Source organism: Chroicocephalus ridibundus, chromosome 10 (genome assembly GCF_963924245.1).
Source record: "Chroicocephalus ridibundus chromosome 10, bChrRid1.1, whole genome shotgun sequence".
In the NCBI taxonomy this organism is placed as follows: Eukaryota; Metazoa; Chordata; class Aves; order Charadriiformes; family Laridae; genus Chroicocephalus; species Chroicocephalus ridibundus.
In genome coordinates, this window is record NC_086293.1 from 19,997,341 (window position 1) to 20,013,342 (window position 16,002).

Genomic DNA, 16,002 nt, shown 5'->3' on the forward strand with positions numbered 1-16,002 from the left:
AGCAGCTGTGCGTGGGGAGCTGGGGATCAGCTCTCGGGCTGTCTCAGAAATTGAGCGTTTGGGGCTCTGTGATCTGATCGGGCCCCTCGGGCTCTGGCAGCTCTGGCAGAAGCAGGAGGAGAAGCCCTGTTGCCTGGCCCCATCCCTCAGCCCCACGTGCATGTTTCTGACGCAATGCAAACACGGCCGCACTTTTCGTCTTCTGTACAAGGCTTTAAATACATACGTTACATCTAAATTTATCTATACTTAATATACATGTACACATCTGTCAATGCTTTCAACTCAATATTTTAAGGAAAACAAGACGGAGTCAAGAAGAAAATCTCCAGTGCTGCTACGTGAAGATTGATCTCTAAAGCACCGAAGGTTTATTGAGTGTTGAGGGTCTGTAATTGGAATTCTTGAATTTGAAATTCGGTGTTAGCTCCTCTGGGATCGCCGTTTGTGCTGTGCTGCTAATGCTGCCACACGCTCAGAGCAGCTCTCTTTTAGCCCTTTCCTTCCTGGAAAGCTTTCTGGGTCTGTCTGTGTTACGGTTTCCTTTGCTTCCAAACTTACACCAAACTTGAATTTACCAAACTGTGCATCCGTCCTTCCAGCCTGAACAGTGGGAGGGTGACCCTGCTAATGAAGTGCAAAGACTCAGTGACAGAGCACCCTGATGAGATCAGGCATCAGAGGTGAATTATTCCTTATCATGTCTCTCGGGCGCCTCCTGAAAACATGCAGCGTGCCGTGCGGCTGCCTGGAGCGGTCGGTCTGTGGAAACAATTTGCGACCTCTGAAGTCATCCGTGGCATCAGCAGAAAGGTTGGCGAGAGAAGGTGCTCAGAGATTTTGTGTTAGCAAACTCCCAAATGCCCATGTATTGTGGGCAGCCTTTAGCCCTCAGATATTGACTTGGTACCGGGGCTTTCTTTTATAAATTTGGAGTTTCCCCATGAGTTCCTGGAAGGCACCTTTGAGCTGCCCTGGGAACACGCTAAGAAGCGGTTGAGAACGGCTGCTGCCATCGCCTGAATCCCCCCAGAGAGGGCAGAGCGTACGGGTCTACCACCACTAACGGGTGCGGCTCAGACCTAAAAAGCGCTGCCATGGAAGGGCCCAGTACATCCCATTAGCACTGGTGCCTCTCCGGCTGCAAATTGGGGACTACACGGTCAGAGGATGGTTTGTGGAACCAGGGATACACAAACCACAGTCCTATTTTTGTTGAACGCAGAGAAAACTACCTGTGGAGGCTCTGAAAAATTACTGGTTTGAGGCATTGTCAGGCCAAGCAAGTCCGTGTTTACCCTGGCCTAAAAAATGCAAATGAACGTGACCAAGCTTTGTGAAGACTGAATGGTAAAGCTCTGCTGTTGTTCTCTCCCAGGCATTCAAAAGTCTGGAAAATTATTCCTTTGGAAGTCTGATTTTTGGTGACAGCATGTGAGAAAAACGAGATTGATATCAGAACAGTAAGCCGAATAAAGGAACAGGTAGCGCTGTATCTCCTCAGCTGGCATCTCAAATGGCTCTTCCTTGGGCAGATTTATTACGCTGTGTATAACATATTGTATATGTATTTCACCCTCGTGTGCTGTGCACGTGTTTGACAGGGGGTAACTTGGGGACTGTAAACCGTATCTCGTCACTGTGTAACCCACAGGCTTTTGTTTTTTCATGTCCCCTTAGTCACCAGACCTGGCTGGACAAAGGGACGCCTTTCTTTTAGGTGCGCCGCATCTACCCTGTCACACTGGCTTTGAGTCCTTGTACAGGTCCCTCAAACGCATTTTTATCCCACAAATGAGGCCCTCTTGAGCATCACTGGTCCCTCCAGGTGGGTGCTTTGGGTCTCGCCAACGCCCCAACCCGCACAGACCCTCTGGTAGCACAGCTGAAAGAAACCGCCACCGTCTCCTCCCGCAGCTCGAGCTCCTGGTGAGGGTTTGTACGGGGCTGACTTCCTGTGGGGACCCAGAGTAGTCTTGCCAAGAGTGAGGTACTCGTTTTGCCTTCCCCTAAATTCCCTGGTAATTCTGCCCAAAATAAGCCTGGTGGTTTTTATTACTCAACAACCCCTGCCAAGAACCGGCTGTATCCTGGGATGCTGCCTGGGGCTGCCCGCTGTCCTGTGCTGTACGCAACAGCTTATAAAAACAAAAGCTCTCCAGCAAGCTTTGAACGTGCAGCCCTGAACTGCCCCAAGGCTGCTCCATCCCCAGCACAAATCTCGGGGATGATCCATCATCCCACTTCTGCAAGCAGGAGGTGGGACTCGGGATACGTCACGTGTGTTGTTTGGGGAGCTGATGTTCAACAGGTGACTTGTGCGTCCCTGGGATGGTGGCTTCGCTCTCGGGTCGGCGGGATGTTGTTGATGGTTTCTGCAGACACAAAAGGTTTTTGCAGAGAAGTTTCTTGAGCAGGACTTAATGCTGCCAGGGCTGTTGCCAGCACGTAGCCCACGGCACGTGCACTGGTGCTGGGTTTTTGGTGAACTGCTCCCATAAAATCAAGGACTTTTATCTCCTTTGCTTTGGTAAGCTCTGGATTAGCTTTCTGGTGAAGTGCAAGCATGCACCCATATGTGCTAAGGAATAATGTTGCTTTGCAAATTAATATGTTAATGTAGTAATTCCCAGCCCTTAACAGCAGGAGACTGGCGATAGGTTTATAAACATCAATGAGGGATTTTACTCATCTGGACAAGAGAACAAAACAAAACAGCCCCACACTGAAAGTATCGTTGGGAAGGGTCTGTGCCTCCTCGAGCTCTGTCTTTGCCATCCTCCTCCCTGACCCCCTTCCCTCTCACTCCCTCTGTCACTACATAAAGCACAACTCCGTTTCACAGTAATCATAAATTAATTTTGAGCCGGCAGCCCCTCGCAGAGCCAGGCAGAGGTGCGGAGGGAGCAGCGGCACAGAGCCATGTGAGCGGAGCGCTGGAGGCTGCGGTCGGGGAAGATGTTTGCTGTTTCGCTCAAGTGCCGGCTCGGGGTGGTGAGACGGAGGAATAAAGGTACGGTGAGAGCGGAGCGGCTCGCTCCTGCCTGCGAGAGGGACTTGGAGGGGACTCACTTGAATGTTTACTTTTCCTTAGCTGGGCAGGAAGAAAAAAGCTACGTGGTCTGTGATTGATTTTCACCCTCGGTATGCATTGGTGGGGGGGAAGCAGGATTATTTTACTTTTTCTTGCATGTTGTGTATTTTTCAGCGGTTGGATTTCTTTTTTTCTGGTTGACTCTCTGGATTTTTATTCTGTCGCTTTGCCACGGTTATTATTGCAGTAAAGCAGATTGAGGTGAGCCTCAGAATCTCACAAGGTTTCCCTCCTCCCATGCGGGAGCTGTTACTTTGCAGGGAGAGGCACTTGGGTGTTTGCCCGGACTCCACGGAACTGTTTGAGAGTCCCGATGTCTGTCCCACCCCCACGCTCCTTCCAGGAGGGGAGTGGGTTGATAGGATGAGAAACCTGTGAGGATAACAGGCAGAAAATCAACTTTGAGAAGAATTGAGAAGCAGTAGTATTTTAAGTGTATCTCAGAGTAGGTTAATCTGAGACAGGACAGAGTTTCTGAGAATCCTGCAGTGTTGCATGGGATGAGAAGTAAAGATGTTTTTTGTGCCAGACGGTGATCCCCGCGTCCCTCACCCTTGGTTTAGTTGTGGGAGTGTTAGATGGGTCTCCCAACCCGCGTGGTGGAGGTTGCTGTGGCTGCAGAGCTCCCGGCTCACAGGGTGCTCTGCAGCCGGCGCTCAGTCCTGGCGCCGTTGCCTTTGATTTCTGAAAGGTTTGCATTTTAGTGGTGCCCGGAGCCCTTGCTAACCGCTGGGAGCTTTGTTCCTGTGTGCAAGCCCTTACTGCTGGCGGCACTCCTGCAGCAGATCAAAGTCTTTTGACGTAAACGAAGACGACCTGCATTTTTATAGGAACCTCTAAAGAACAACAGCTTTTAGGGACTCAGTGTAACTTGGATATTACTGATTTCAGGCTTCGCTGAATGCATAAACTCAGCTGTTAGCCTCACTTAAGGGGAGAGTGTCTGACTTGCTGGTGCAGGGATCTGTGCATTGACGCACGGGAGCTCTGTCAGGACACTGGCAGGTATGAAACTTCGGTAGCAAAGGGAAGGGCCTGAAGACAGTGAATATGTTTCTGAGGCAGGCGAGACCTTGCATCTGGGGTGAAATTCCCGTATGTGTCTTGCCTAGTAAGTAAAACAGTATTTGCTCAGGTCAAGGTTGCAATTCGATGGGACAGACCCGGGTAAAGAGCAGGAGCCTGAGGACTGCTGCACTTGACATCGCTTGCCGGCTGCTAAGAGAGCAAGGGAGCACGTGGATTATGATTGCCTCGCCGTGCTGCTTCCTCCGGTGGGCGCGCAGGCAGCGCCGAGCACGCAGGGGCATCGGCAAGACGGTCTCCGTGCTCTTTGGTTGCGCACAAGGGCACGTTCACCCTGGGGTCACCGTCCTGCTGTGGCAGCCTTGGAGCTGAGCTTATTTCAGATGTATGAGTTTGCATGTGGCGTTATTTGCCTTTGACAGCTTATGCTGATGCTTCTTTGTTTCCCCTCCCTGGTTTGGAGGCTTCACGGGCTTCTCTCTGCACTGGAAGGAATTTCACGTTCTCAGCCTAACAGGGCGGCACAGGCAGGATTTCCACTTTCTAGAGTGATGCCTGGAAGTGCTTGCATCAAAACCAGCCCTGGGGTCCTTTTTAGTGGGGAGATGCCAGGAGAAGGTCCGGTTAGTTAGTTTTTCCAGTTCTTTTCTCCTGGCGTGTGTTTTTAGCTCAAACATCCTAAAGGAACTGATAATAGTGTTGTAACATGGGGGGTTTTTTTCTCATGCAGTTTTCCAGGGAAGTTAGGAAAGACTATTCTGACCCAGGTAGAGTAAGTGCATTTGTGCCTGCAAAACACGGTGAAAACGCAGCCTGAGATTGTAATGACAGTTAAAAAAAGCTTTATCCCTGTACTACCTGATAAAGTTTCAGGGGCTTTGGTCGAAACATTTTGAATTTGCTTAGATCACCTGCGTTTCTTAAGTGACAGATTTAAATGAGAGAATCACTAATCCAATGCTAAATTGTACTGCTTTGATCAAGGATTAAACTGAGCTGGAACTGGCTTTTGGGACTAGAGCTTTGAAACGAACAGCCAGAGAGAGACGCTGTTACTTGTCTTCTGTATTTTGGGAGAGCTGATGTTTAAAGTACATCCCCAAAAGACTGAGCAAAAAGAAATGATGCGCTGTTATTACCATCGTGACTGGGCAGCAACCAGGGATGGGAGCTGGTATGAACTGCGCTAGTGAGTAACTAACTTTGCTGCATTTCCCATCTGTAAATGCTCGAAAACCAACCAGCATCCTAGGAGATGGTCAGGCCTGGGAAAGACATGTTATTTGGCACTAAAAATCCCAACCCCCTTTGTTTCGAAGAGAGAAGGGAAGACATAGCGAAGGGGTCTGCGAGAGGGATGTGCAGAAGAGAGTGGCAGGTATCCCACCCAGGTATCCGTCTGTCCTCTGGTCCAGGCGTTTATGTGACCCTGTGTCCCAAAACCATGTTGTGCTCTGCCTGGCTCTGCAGCTGGATGCTTGCAAGGGGAGATACCCCTTCTGCTCAAAATTGATTGTAATTTAATTGTAAGGTACTGTGTTCAGATCTCAGCTATGGTGGCTGCTGTTAGGTTTATTTAGTTTTAAGTTTAAACATCCTCATGGAAATGAGGATTGATCTCCCTGTACTAATGACCACTCTCTGCTTCATAACAGACCCCTTTCCTCAGGCTGGCGTTTCTTAGGCGAGCTCTGCTCCGCTCTGCTTTCGGCTCTATTTTCTTTTCCTTCCCTCGAACGCTGGCTGCTCCCCCCCAGCTAATCCCTTCACTTCAGAGAGAGTGTCTTGCTTTTGGTCCTTTTGGATTCTTGCTTTCCTTCTCTCGCCGAGCCCTTGAGCTTTTCCTGGCGTGGGGAACGTTCACAGTTAATCCTGCAGCGGCAGCGCTTCCCTGCCCACAGCTCAGCAGCTGCTTCTGGCCGGCTCCGGCTCATGCAGCTGTAGGGCTCCTCAGTGCTCTTCAAGGTCCCCTCATCCCCTACGGAAGGTGCTATTGAAAACCCCAAGGAACAAACAGTCACTTGTCCAATACAATAATTAAACTTTCCTCAGTATTAGTGGGTTTTTCCATTGGAAAAGCTAAATGACATTAGCAAATGTCTGTTTTAAGGGATGTTCCCCGCCCCCCCTGCCTGCGTTAGCTGCCGTGTATCCCACTGCCACGATTTCTGGACGGCCGTGGCTGATGTTATCTGAGCTCAAATTGGGCTATTTGGAGAGCGGTGGTTGGCTTCCCTGCTAGCCCCCAATTCCTGCAGCAAATCAGCTGTGTGTTATAAATAAGTAAACAGAAGTGGGGGAGATCCTAAATCATTAGCCTGATACACGTGTCCTCCTCCTGAAAACCAGCAAATGGGGCAATTTAAAGGTGCCCTCATTGTTTCTTCTGCTTTCCAAAGCCTGCAGCCCAAGGGAGGGGATGCTCTGCAAGAACTGGTGAGACTGGGAGCTGCCTGAGCCGCCAGCAGGGCACGCTGAGGGGCCTGCACCCCCCTGCTGTGGCAGAAGAAAAAACTTGGCTACTTGGTTTGAGATGCTCAAGCTTAAAACGTTTTGGGTTTGTTTTGGGGTGTTTTGGTTTTTTGTTGTTTTTTTTTTTTTGGTCCACTCAGATTTCTCCCAGTGTGTGGTGTGATTGATGCTAGAGTAATAAAAGTCATTTTACTGTTCCTTTGTCATTTGGAACATGCCAGGCATCAAAATTTGTAAAAGAAAGTGTATGTTCTACTTGCCTTTTACTTATCTTTGTGTTTTTCAGCCTTTTAAGCTTCACTGAATCATGTTTACTACCTTTTTTATTCTTTGTTTGGGCTAGCTGCTTCCTTTTAACATTTTGTTCTTCCTCTCTTGTCTTTGAATGGGAACTGAGAAAATAGGTAAGCAAAGAAAAAGCACCCCAAAACCTCCAGGAACATATTAGAAGAATGTATTCAGATCAACCGTCAAATAGCATGAGACTTGCAATATAGTTACCAGTTTTAGCATGGGAGCTTTCATACTGAGATCCAGATTTTCAAAGCTATCACGTTTGTGCTCGTAGCCGTCCTGACTTGTCCTTTAGACAAAAGTTACCGCGTCCTGTTTGGTGCAGAAAGGTGTTTGGTTTTATTTCCATGTTTTTGTTGTGAACAGTGTCACGGAAATCAATCCCAGGAATGGGGAACAAGCTCTCATGCGACGTTACCTTGTTAGCTGTACAGCCGTATCACGCCGTAAAGCATCCCAGCTGTGTTTGATAGCAGGGGGCCCTCGTGCAACTGGGTTTCTGTCACCAAAAGATTTGCTCGCTGCGGAAATACAAGAAATGTTTTGGGTCTCTTGCTGGATTCCTTGGCAAGGAATGAAAAAAAAAATAAAATAAAATGGGTAAGCAGGTAAACTGTTTCCATCCTGTGATGCGGTGCCAAGACCAGGGCACCACACAGCAGAGTGTTAGAGTGAAAGGTCCTGTGAAGCCGTCTCTTCCTGGAGGAGGCAGCAGCCGTTATTGGTGTATATACCAGGCCTGGAGTAGCTAGTAAAACAGAGCAGTTTTTATTTAGTAAATGGGCAACCAGCACACAGAGAAGCCAGACTTCTCCCCAAAATGCAGCCGTGGTGTGGAGGTTGAGCCCGTGTTGTCAGAAACCTGAGGCTGAGCACAATGCTATAGCCCTCGCTTGGCCACCTTCTCACTAGGACAATCATTGCCGCCTAGGATTTGTCCTCACCTGCGTGTTTCATAGTGGAAGACATCTCGGCAGCTGATGCGGTGAATGTTTATGGGGCTGTTCCTTCTGCAGCAATGAAAGCCGGGCAGTGGTGAACACAGGAAAGCTCCCGAAGCCCAAACCTCCGAGCCGGCCGTGGCTGTGATTCCTCTTCTGTCAGCATGGCTACACTTCAGCCCGTTCCATATCTCATTAATAACTCATGATCAGGCATGTTTTATTTATGTCTCCTAATGAAGCCCATTTTTCAGCCCGATGCCATAGCATCCCAGGTGACTGCCACCTGCTCTGAACGCTGCCCAGCGCCTTTGGCCCCAGCTCATCCCTCATCTTCCTCCGGGCTCCAGCGGCAGAGAGGGTATTGGTCTCTTAGGGGAGTAATTGAATGAAAAAGGTCCCCTGCAGCCCAGAGGCAGGTGATAAATCCTTGCAGGGAAGCTGGTGTGCAGGACAGCGAGTCCCAGATGCCATTAACCCTTCCTGCCAGAAAGGTACTGGTATCTCGAGGGCAAATCCTGCCCAGATCCCACACGTGCTTTGGTTGCAGCAGGAATGAAAGCCCACCCTGCCTTGCTGCGAATACGTTAAACAAGTGCAGTCGCGCTGGTTCATGTGACAGGCACACTGTCCCTTTGCTGCAGTGCACAGAGGTGTCCCAGGCTGTCTCTGGAGTGGTTTGGAAAATCTGGGCTTTGTTGTCCCCAGCTGTAAACTACTGCAAAAAAGGGGTGAATTCCTTGTGCTTCTTGTGCATGCCAAAACTTTCTGTTTTGCATATAAAACCATGTGGGGTTTTTTTTTGGGTGTGTGTTATTAAAGCTAGAAACAGGGGTTGGTGACCCTTCATTCAATACCTTCCACTTATGTTATTGCGATGAACAATTTGTGTGTGCTGGGAGTTTTAATGGGCATTTATTTTCTCTGCAACAACTACACCGGCTGCCCCAGTTGAGACTCTCGGGAAAAGCCCAGGATGGTGACAGCAGGCGCTGGGGCGCATCAGGGCTAATGCAGGCTGGCAGCGCTCGAGAGAGCCCCGGGACGGGAACAGCAAGGGGACACCGTGGGTCAGCGTTGGAGTGGCACTGGCAGAGCCGGAGAAGACTGCAAAATTAGCTTTTTCAACTGACCTGATTCCTCTTTGCATAGTGGGGATGGGTTTTTCCGAGAGGTGGCTGGTATTCAGGTGCCTAAAGGTGCAGATAGGTGCTTATTGGAAAAAAACAAAACCAAGCAAACTAAAGAAAAAAAGCGCCCAAGCTCCCTAAATATTTTCGTTGTCTGAGCCCTTTTGATTTCACAGCTTCATGGCAAGACAAACGGACTTGCAGCCTGAAGAGACAGGAGGTGGTGTTTCCAGCAAGGCTGTGTGAAGCTGGTGGAGGGGGTTCTGTGCCTCGGACAAGGACGGTTCCCACCGTGTCCTGATGACCAGCAGTTTCAAGAACTGGGAGGCAGATTTCTAAAGATAGCTAGGAATTAACATCTCCTTAATTCCAGTAGAAGTTAGGAGTCTAGACAGACTTGGAAAGCTCTTCCTTGATGCCCAAGATACTTAAAAACATCTCATCCACATATCTGTGTTTCTTGAAACATCTCTCTAAACAGGAAAATCCAATTTAGCTTTTTTCCACCTGCTTTGTCCCAACCAAGAACTTTTTGGTTGAACTGCTGGTCTCAAAAACTTTTTTTTTAAGTCAACATGAATATTTTCACCAGAAATGGCTTTTAAAGAGAGGCAATTTCTACTTTCCCCAGGGAATACATAGGTAATGGATTTTTTAATTTATTTTGTAAATCAAACTAGTCGTTGGTGTTTTGACGCTCTCTCTAGGGCTTGTGAGCTGGGGGAGTGATCTGCACATGCTCTTGCTGTGGAGAGTAAATGGCACGAGACCGCAGCTCTTGTTGGAAAGGGGTGACCTACAGTTACCAAATGATGTGGAGAACCCCGTGCAAAGACAATTTGGCCCTTTGCTGCTGCACGATGAGACTGCCAGACCTGTCAACTGGCGGTATGTAGGAAGCAGAGAGCCTGCTTGGGAGTTGAGAGTAGCCCATTAACGAGGGTGGGGTAAATGAAGAGCAATGAGCTAATGGCAGAGTGGAGTGGTAAGAGGTGCTGGTTGACGGAGGATTGCTGCTACGGGTGATGCACTGTCTCGTGGGGTGGCACAGGGAGGACAGACATACCTCCCAATTCTCACTCCATCGCCAGCTTTTGTTGTTTAATTAAGAGCCCTGTGATATTCTCAGGGTCATTGTGTGAAGGGAAGCGTTTCCATCTCTTGTGGTAGCAAGGAGGAAATTTGAAAACATGATTTTTACAGCCCCAAAAGATAAACGGTTGCCTGTGTTATGTGGGCAGAGTGTGATTTAATGCTAAGCTAAAGATGGGAGGGAGGGAGGGCAGGAAGACCTGACTCCTGAGCACTGATTTTGGCTTTATACTTGTCTTCATCTCAGCCCCTTCCACCGTTCAGGTGTCTCATAACTCACCTCCAGGAACATCCTCCCTCTGTCCTTGGGCGATGGGGTTTTTATTGATCCTGTATTAGGCATGATTGGCAGCCTTGCAAATTAAAGACAGAACTTGACAGGAGGACAAGGAGGGCGTAGAGGCCACACTGATGCCGTTGGGAGCATTTGCCATGGCCCCAGTCGATGGGCTACCTGTGAAGCGATACAGTGCTTCAGCAGAGGTCAGCCTGGACGATGGAATCAAGACTTTCAAAAGCAGTCTTGAAGAGTAATTTTAATAGTACTGACTGTAGCCTGGTCATAAATTTGTTCTTACGCTTCTCTTTTGCTGACCTAAAAATATTGATGGAGCCTGGCATGCAGGAAGTCGTTTGCCACCGTATTGTCGGGGGCTCTTGAAAGGTGTTGTAGATCCTGCTATTGATCAAGGCTCGTTTAAGCAGATGGGTTTGCCCGTCAGCTGCAGGGTCTTGAATGTCACCTGCTGCCCCATGTGTCCCCTGGCACAAGGGCATGTTGTGGTGATGCAGGGGGCGGTCTCTGGGGCTGGGAAGTGCTGCTGATCTGCATCTCTGGCCTGCAAGCTCAGCCAGGCATTTCTGGAGAATGGAGAAAAAATTCCTTGACTCCGATGACGTGTAGCCTGCTTTATTGTATAGAGAGAAATCAGGCCTTGAATTTGTAAAGCTGTAGAAGGTCCGTGAGGTTACTACTGGCCAATGGACAGAGTGTGTGAGAGAAAGAAAAAGAAATGCAAATTCAGATGACAGTGTGGTTTGACAATTGCTATTTAGCTATTTCTTAAATAAAACATAGCTCGCCAAAGTTTGTAAGATGCAGTTGGCTCGTGGTCAATATAACCAATATTTTTAAAATATTATTTCAGAATTAGTATCTTTCTGCTTATAACGTGTGTCTGAATTTTCTCTGTTTCCATCCTATGCATGTCACCAGAGAGAGTTTGGATGTTAAAGCCGTTGATCTAAAGTTGTTTTCCTTCTTTAGTAATTGAGATACTTTGCTTCTGACTCCATTCCTTACATACAGCTATGTGAGATTTTTGTCTACTTCTTACAAGTCAGTGAGTAAGACAGAGCAGCTTGGAAGCCAGCATTTAAAACCGGCGAGGAAATACCTTGATCTCCTATTTCCCTGTGCCTGTAGAGCTTTTTATCTGTATCATTGCTTCCCTCGTGTACAGGCATCTGACTTTGCATACTCACGGGGATGTGCCAAATCACACTTCCTCATTTATTTTGGAACTGACAAGGGATCTGCAGTAGGTCCGTCTGGAGGCCAATCTGCTCCTGTGCCCCAGGGCCATGTCAAGGAAATTGGTGGGGTTTTTAACTCTATTAGCTTCTCAGTTGCTCTGCTGTCTCATTGTGGCAGGAAGTACTTTAGTTTTAATCACGAAAATCCACCCAAATTTGACAGAATTGAAAGTCTAAAATTGCCCCATGGGCACCTCCAGTAAATTTTGTATAATGCTTTTCTCCCTCCTCGTGTAAGTCTCAAAAGTGAGGGCTCCCACCAGGCTGCTCTGTGCCTCTGGTGTGACTTCTGAAGCAAGCAGACAAAATTATAACCGTCCATCAGGAAAAATGAATTTTCTTCCTTAACCTCTTTCTGTTATATTCACCTACAATAATAATAACAATTAAAAAAAGACACAAAATCAGGTGCTAGGAAGGCAGGGACTGAAGTTGTCCACAGCCTGATGTAACCAGTACAAGATGTTTTTCTATCCTTGTTGTCAGATCGAAGCTTTCTGTACTGTCTCACGGTAACTGCCTGCCAAGGAACTGGGTTTCCGTTTCGTTCTTTGATGGAACTGCTTTTAATATGATGGATAAAATGAAGTGGCTTCATTAACTAACAAAATATTTTAACACTGTGTTGTAGAAGAGTAAGAGGACAAAAATAATGTGAAGTGAGGTTTCAGCATTCTGGCTCTGGTGGGGTCCTGAGAGGGTAACAAGGCTACGTATTAGCAAGGTATAAAGGTCTGTATTTTAATTTATATTTTTTAATCTGGCCAAAAAGTGATGTTTTTATGAGTTACAGATATAAACAGAAAGCTAAACAACTTTAGCTCTTGCTGTAGGCTAAAATTAGGGTCATTTTTCAATTAGTTCCAACAAATCTGGTGGCCACCAGCTGCTCTCCTGATGCAACCGTTAGCTAATAACAAGAAGTGCTTCTCCAAGCTTTCCGCTCCCTCCCCGAGACGTTATGCTGGCTCATTTAGCTTGGGTAAAGGGAACGATCTGTCTCCTCGCAGAGCGTGTCGGGGTGGGATCTGGACAGGCTCCCTCCATTCACTTTGGTCTCTCTTGTATGGGCTAGTTGCATCCCACTGCACTCGGGGGAAGGAAGACAGCACCATATGCCTCATCCTCGGGTCTTAGTCCTGAAAAAAATGTTATTTCCATTGTTTTCTTTTAATGAAGCTTTATAAAAAGTTTTCTCTAAACATGCTGTGTTGTGCATTTGAGGCTCAGCGGGTCCGATGTGTTGGAGCTGGGGTTGTGTCCTTGCCCGTGCTGGCAGCCTGGTGCTGAACTTTTCTCCTCTTCTTGGTTTCACTTGGACCCTGAGGGTCATTGTAACCTAGTTTTTTGTGGGCGATTTCCTTTTCTGTCTCTCTCTCTTGCTCTTTTTGCTTTACAGCGTATAGCTGGAATAATCGCACAAAGCCGTGGAAATCAACAGCAGTGTGTGATTCAGGGCTTGATAACTGATAGTGGCACAGGGGAAGGGTTGCGCTCCTTAAAAAATCGCCGCATGATTTATCAATCCCCAAGACATCTGTCTGCATTTCCTTTTTTACAATCTATTTCAGGAAGCACAAAACCAAAAGGAAACTAACTGCCTTTTCAAATAAATGGTCTGTCTTCACGGCCAATACGTCCCTTCTCATCCGAGTGCATTGGACTGTAAAGGAACAGTCATGAGATAATGTTTTGTCCTCGTACACACTCTCTTTTTTTCCACTAAGAAAATGTGCCTGAGCAGAATACGAGCGCTTTGGACATTTGTTCAGAATCTTGCAGCGGTTTGCTTCGTACTGTTGCTGTGACTGTGCTGCCTTGGATAGATCAGCATCCATTGCACTGGGGCCAAACGCCAAATAAAAGAGTGAAAGTGATTAAAAACCAACACTTGCTGCGCGATCTGTGTGTGAGCATACTTTTCACCAAGCAGCCTAAACACAAAGTTACCAGAGACTCGGCTTTTTCTGTGAGAAAGATGCAGCCGTTTCTCTGCTGACTGGCAGGTAACAGAGGAAACATCCTCCGTTTTGGGTCCAAGGCTTTGCACAGAACTCTTAGGGTGGGTTTTTTTTTCCCCTCTCTGCTTGTTTATACTTTGTTTTGCTTGAATATGTTTGCATATCTTTAAAAGTTTTGTGAAATTAGGAATGTAACTGATAGATCCGGCAGTGAGGAAGGCAGAGTCTTTCTCCCCTTCGAATTTCTTCCCAGGTCTATTGCAACCCATGTTGAGTGGTCCAAGAAATGGAGGTAGTTGGGAGTTTTTCAGTTAAAAGGGAGAGTCAGAACCCAGAGATCCACGGGATCTGTAGGGTTTTGATGTACCTGCCATTAGAAACTCCTTCCTGATGAGTTTCTTCAGGATGAGTTCTCTAACCACAGTCAGACTAAAGAGAAAGAGACGTTTCCCTGAGAAATAAGCAATGACTGGGTGGTCGGGACATTCGCACGAGCAGAGAGATCCCAGCTCAGATCCCTGGTATGCCTTATTTAGATCTGGAGCTGGAATTGGCATCTCAGGTTATTTTAGGTTATCAGCTGTGATATGTACAGCCTCTGTATCATCACAGAAAAAGAAAAAAGTTCGCGTTTTGCAAGACAAAAAAAATAATTCCCCACTTGGATCAGCTGCCAGTGCAAGAAGAAATGCACATGGAGTTGTGAATCCAGTAACGCCAGTGTCTCTTCCTGAAGTAATTCTTCCTCTGCCTGTAAGACAGGGCTCCAAGGCTGAGCACTGCTTTATCCAATATCTCTTTAGTGATCCCAGACGAAAAATAAAATAGTGGCCAGTTAGTTTACTTATAAGCCACCATGCCCATATATTAGCAACACCTATGGTCGTATATCCCAGAGATACCAGCAAGGTCTTTTCTTTGACAAACTCATCCCAGAACAGTAAAGCAGGAAGAAATAACTCCTTTCTGTTTCTATAATATGTAGCTGAACATTTATGAAAATGAGATGTTTTCAGAAAGCAAGGAATTTAAATAGTAATAATACGCTGTCTTTGTTCCTGCCGTAAAGGAAGCATTGATTCCCTGAGCACTTCATTTCTTATGCGTTTTCTTTCTTTGAATCCATTCTCGTGTTTTCTGATGAACTCCCTTCATGCCCTGGAAACAGCTATTGCTTACAGTTTTGTCTTCAAGCAATGATCATAATAATAGATATTAAAATGACTCAAGAAATTCAGGTACCGGCGCACCTGCATTTATACATTCCTTTCTGTGGAGAAAACCCAAAGAAATATAGAGAGGGGATAAACCAGACTGAACAATAAAAGGCAATTATAGCATCCCTCACAGTGCAAATTAAAATGGTTGTGGTGTTTCTGATATATTTTTCTTGGAAAACAGTCAAGGGTTGAGCTTGTGTTGAGTAAGTTTACTGTAGACAGTAAATGATCCATGAGCCAACAATGTGCCCTTGTTGCCAAAAAGGCCAATGGAATCCTGGGCTGCATAGGGAAGAGTGTGGCCAGTAGGTCGAGGGAGGTCATTCTCCCCCTCTGCTCTGCACTGGTGAGGCCACAACTGGAATATTGTGTCCAGTTTTGGGCTCCCCAGTTCAAGAGGGACAGGGAACTGCTGGAGTGGGTCCAGCGAAGGGCAACTAAGATGATTGAGGGACTGGGGCACCTCCCTTATGAGGAAAGGCTGAGAGAGCTGGGACTCTTTAGCCTGGAGAAGAGAAGGCTGAGAGGAGACCTTATTATGGCATACAAGTATCTAAAGGGTGGGTTTAAGGAGGATGGTGCCAGTCTCTTTTCAATGGTTCCCAGTGACAGGACGAGGGGCAATGGGCACAAGTTGGAACACAGGAAGTTCCATTCAAATACACGGAAAAAATTCTTTATGGTGAGGGTGACAGAGCCCTGGAACAGGCTGCCCAGGGAGGGTGTGGAGTCCCCTTCTCTGGAGATTTTGAAGACCCGCCTGGATGCAGTCCTGCTCTAGCAGGGGAGTTGGACTAGATGATCTCTAGAGTTCCCTTCCAACTCTGAAGATTCTGTGATTCTGTGAAGTTCTGGCTTTGTGTGTCTGTCTAGCTGAGGTGGTATCATTTGGCTCAGTGGAGTAGGCTGGTTTCAGGTCACAAGCAGCGCAGGAGATAGAATCATAGAATCGTTTAGATTGGAAAAGACCTTTAAGATCATCAAGTCCAACTGTTTACCTAGCGCTGCCAAGTCCACCACTAAACCGTGTCCCTAAGCATCACATCTACAGGTCTTTTAAATACCTGAAGGGATGGCAACTCAACCGCTTCCCTGGGTAGCCTGTTCCAATGCTTGATAACCCTTTCAGTGAAGACATTTTTCCTAATATCCAATCTAAACCTTCCCTGACGCAAGGACGTTGTGACTGTGTTGGCCAGGGATTTGCTCCAAGACCTGTTGTGTTTAGGTGCCTCT

At 47.2% G+C, this 16,002-nt stretch overlaps 1 protein-coding gene across 3 annotated transcripts in view; it reads left to right on the forward strand.

The window, feature by feature from the left end:
* Positions 1-16,002, forward strand: part of GRIP2 (glutamate receptor interacting protein 2) — a 307,293-nt gene that overhangs the window by 170,087 nt on the left and 121,204 nt on the right. Inside the window, exon 1 of one of the 3 annotated variants that reach the window (XM_063347810.1) lies at positions 2,885-3,013. The exons of the other annotated variants lie outside the window; for them this stretch is intronic. Within the exon in view, the coding sequence (XP_063203880.1) occupies positions 2,959-3,013 (55 nt within the window). The 5' untranslated portion in view covers positions 2,885-2,958. Of the gene's footprint in view, positions 1-2,884; positions 3,014-16,002 lie in introns of those variants that run through there. 3 annotated transcript variants of the gene reach the window in all.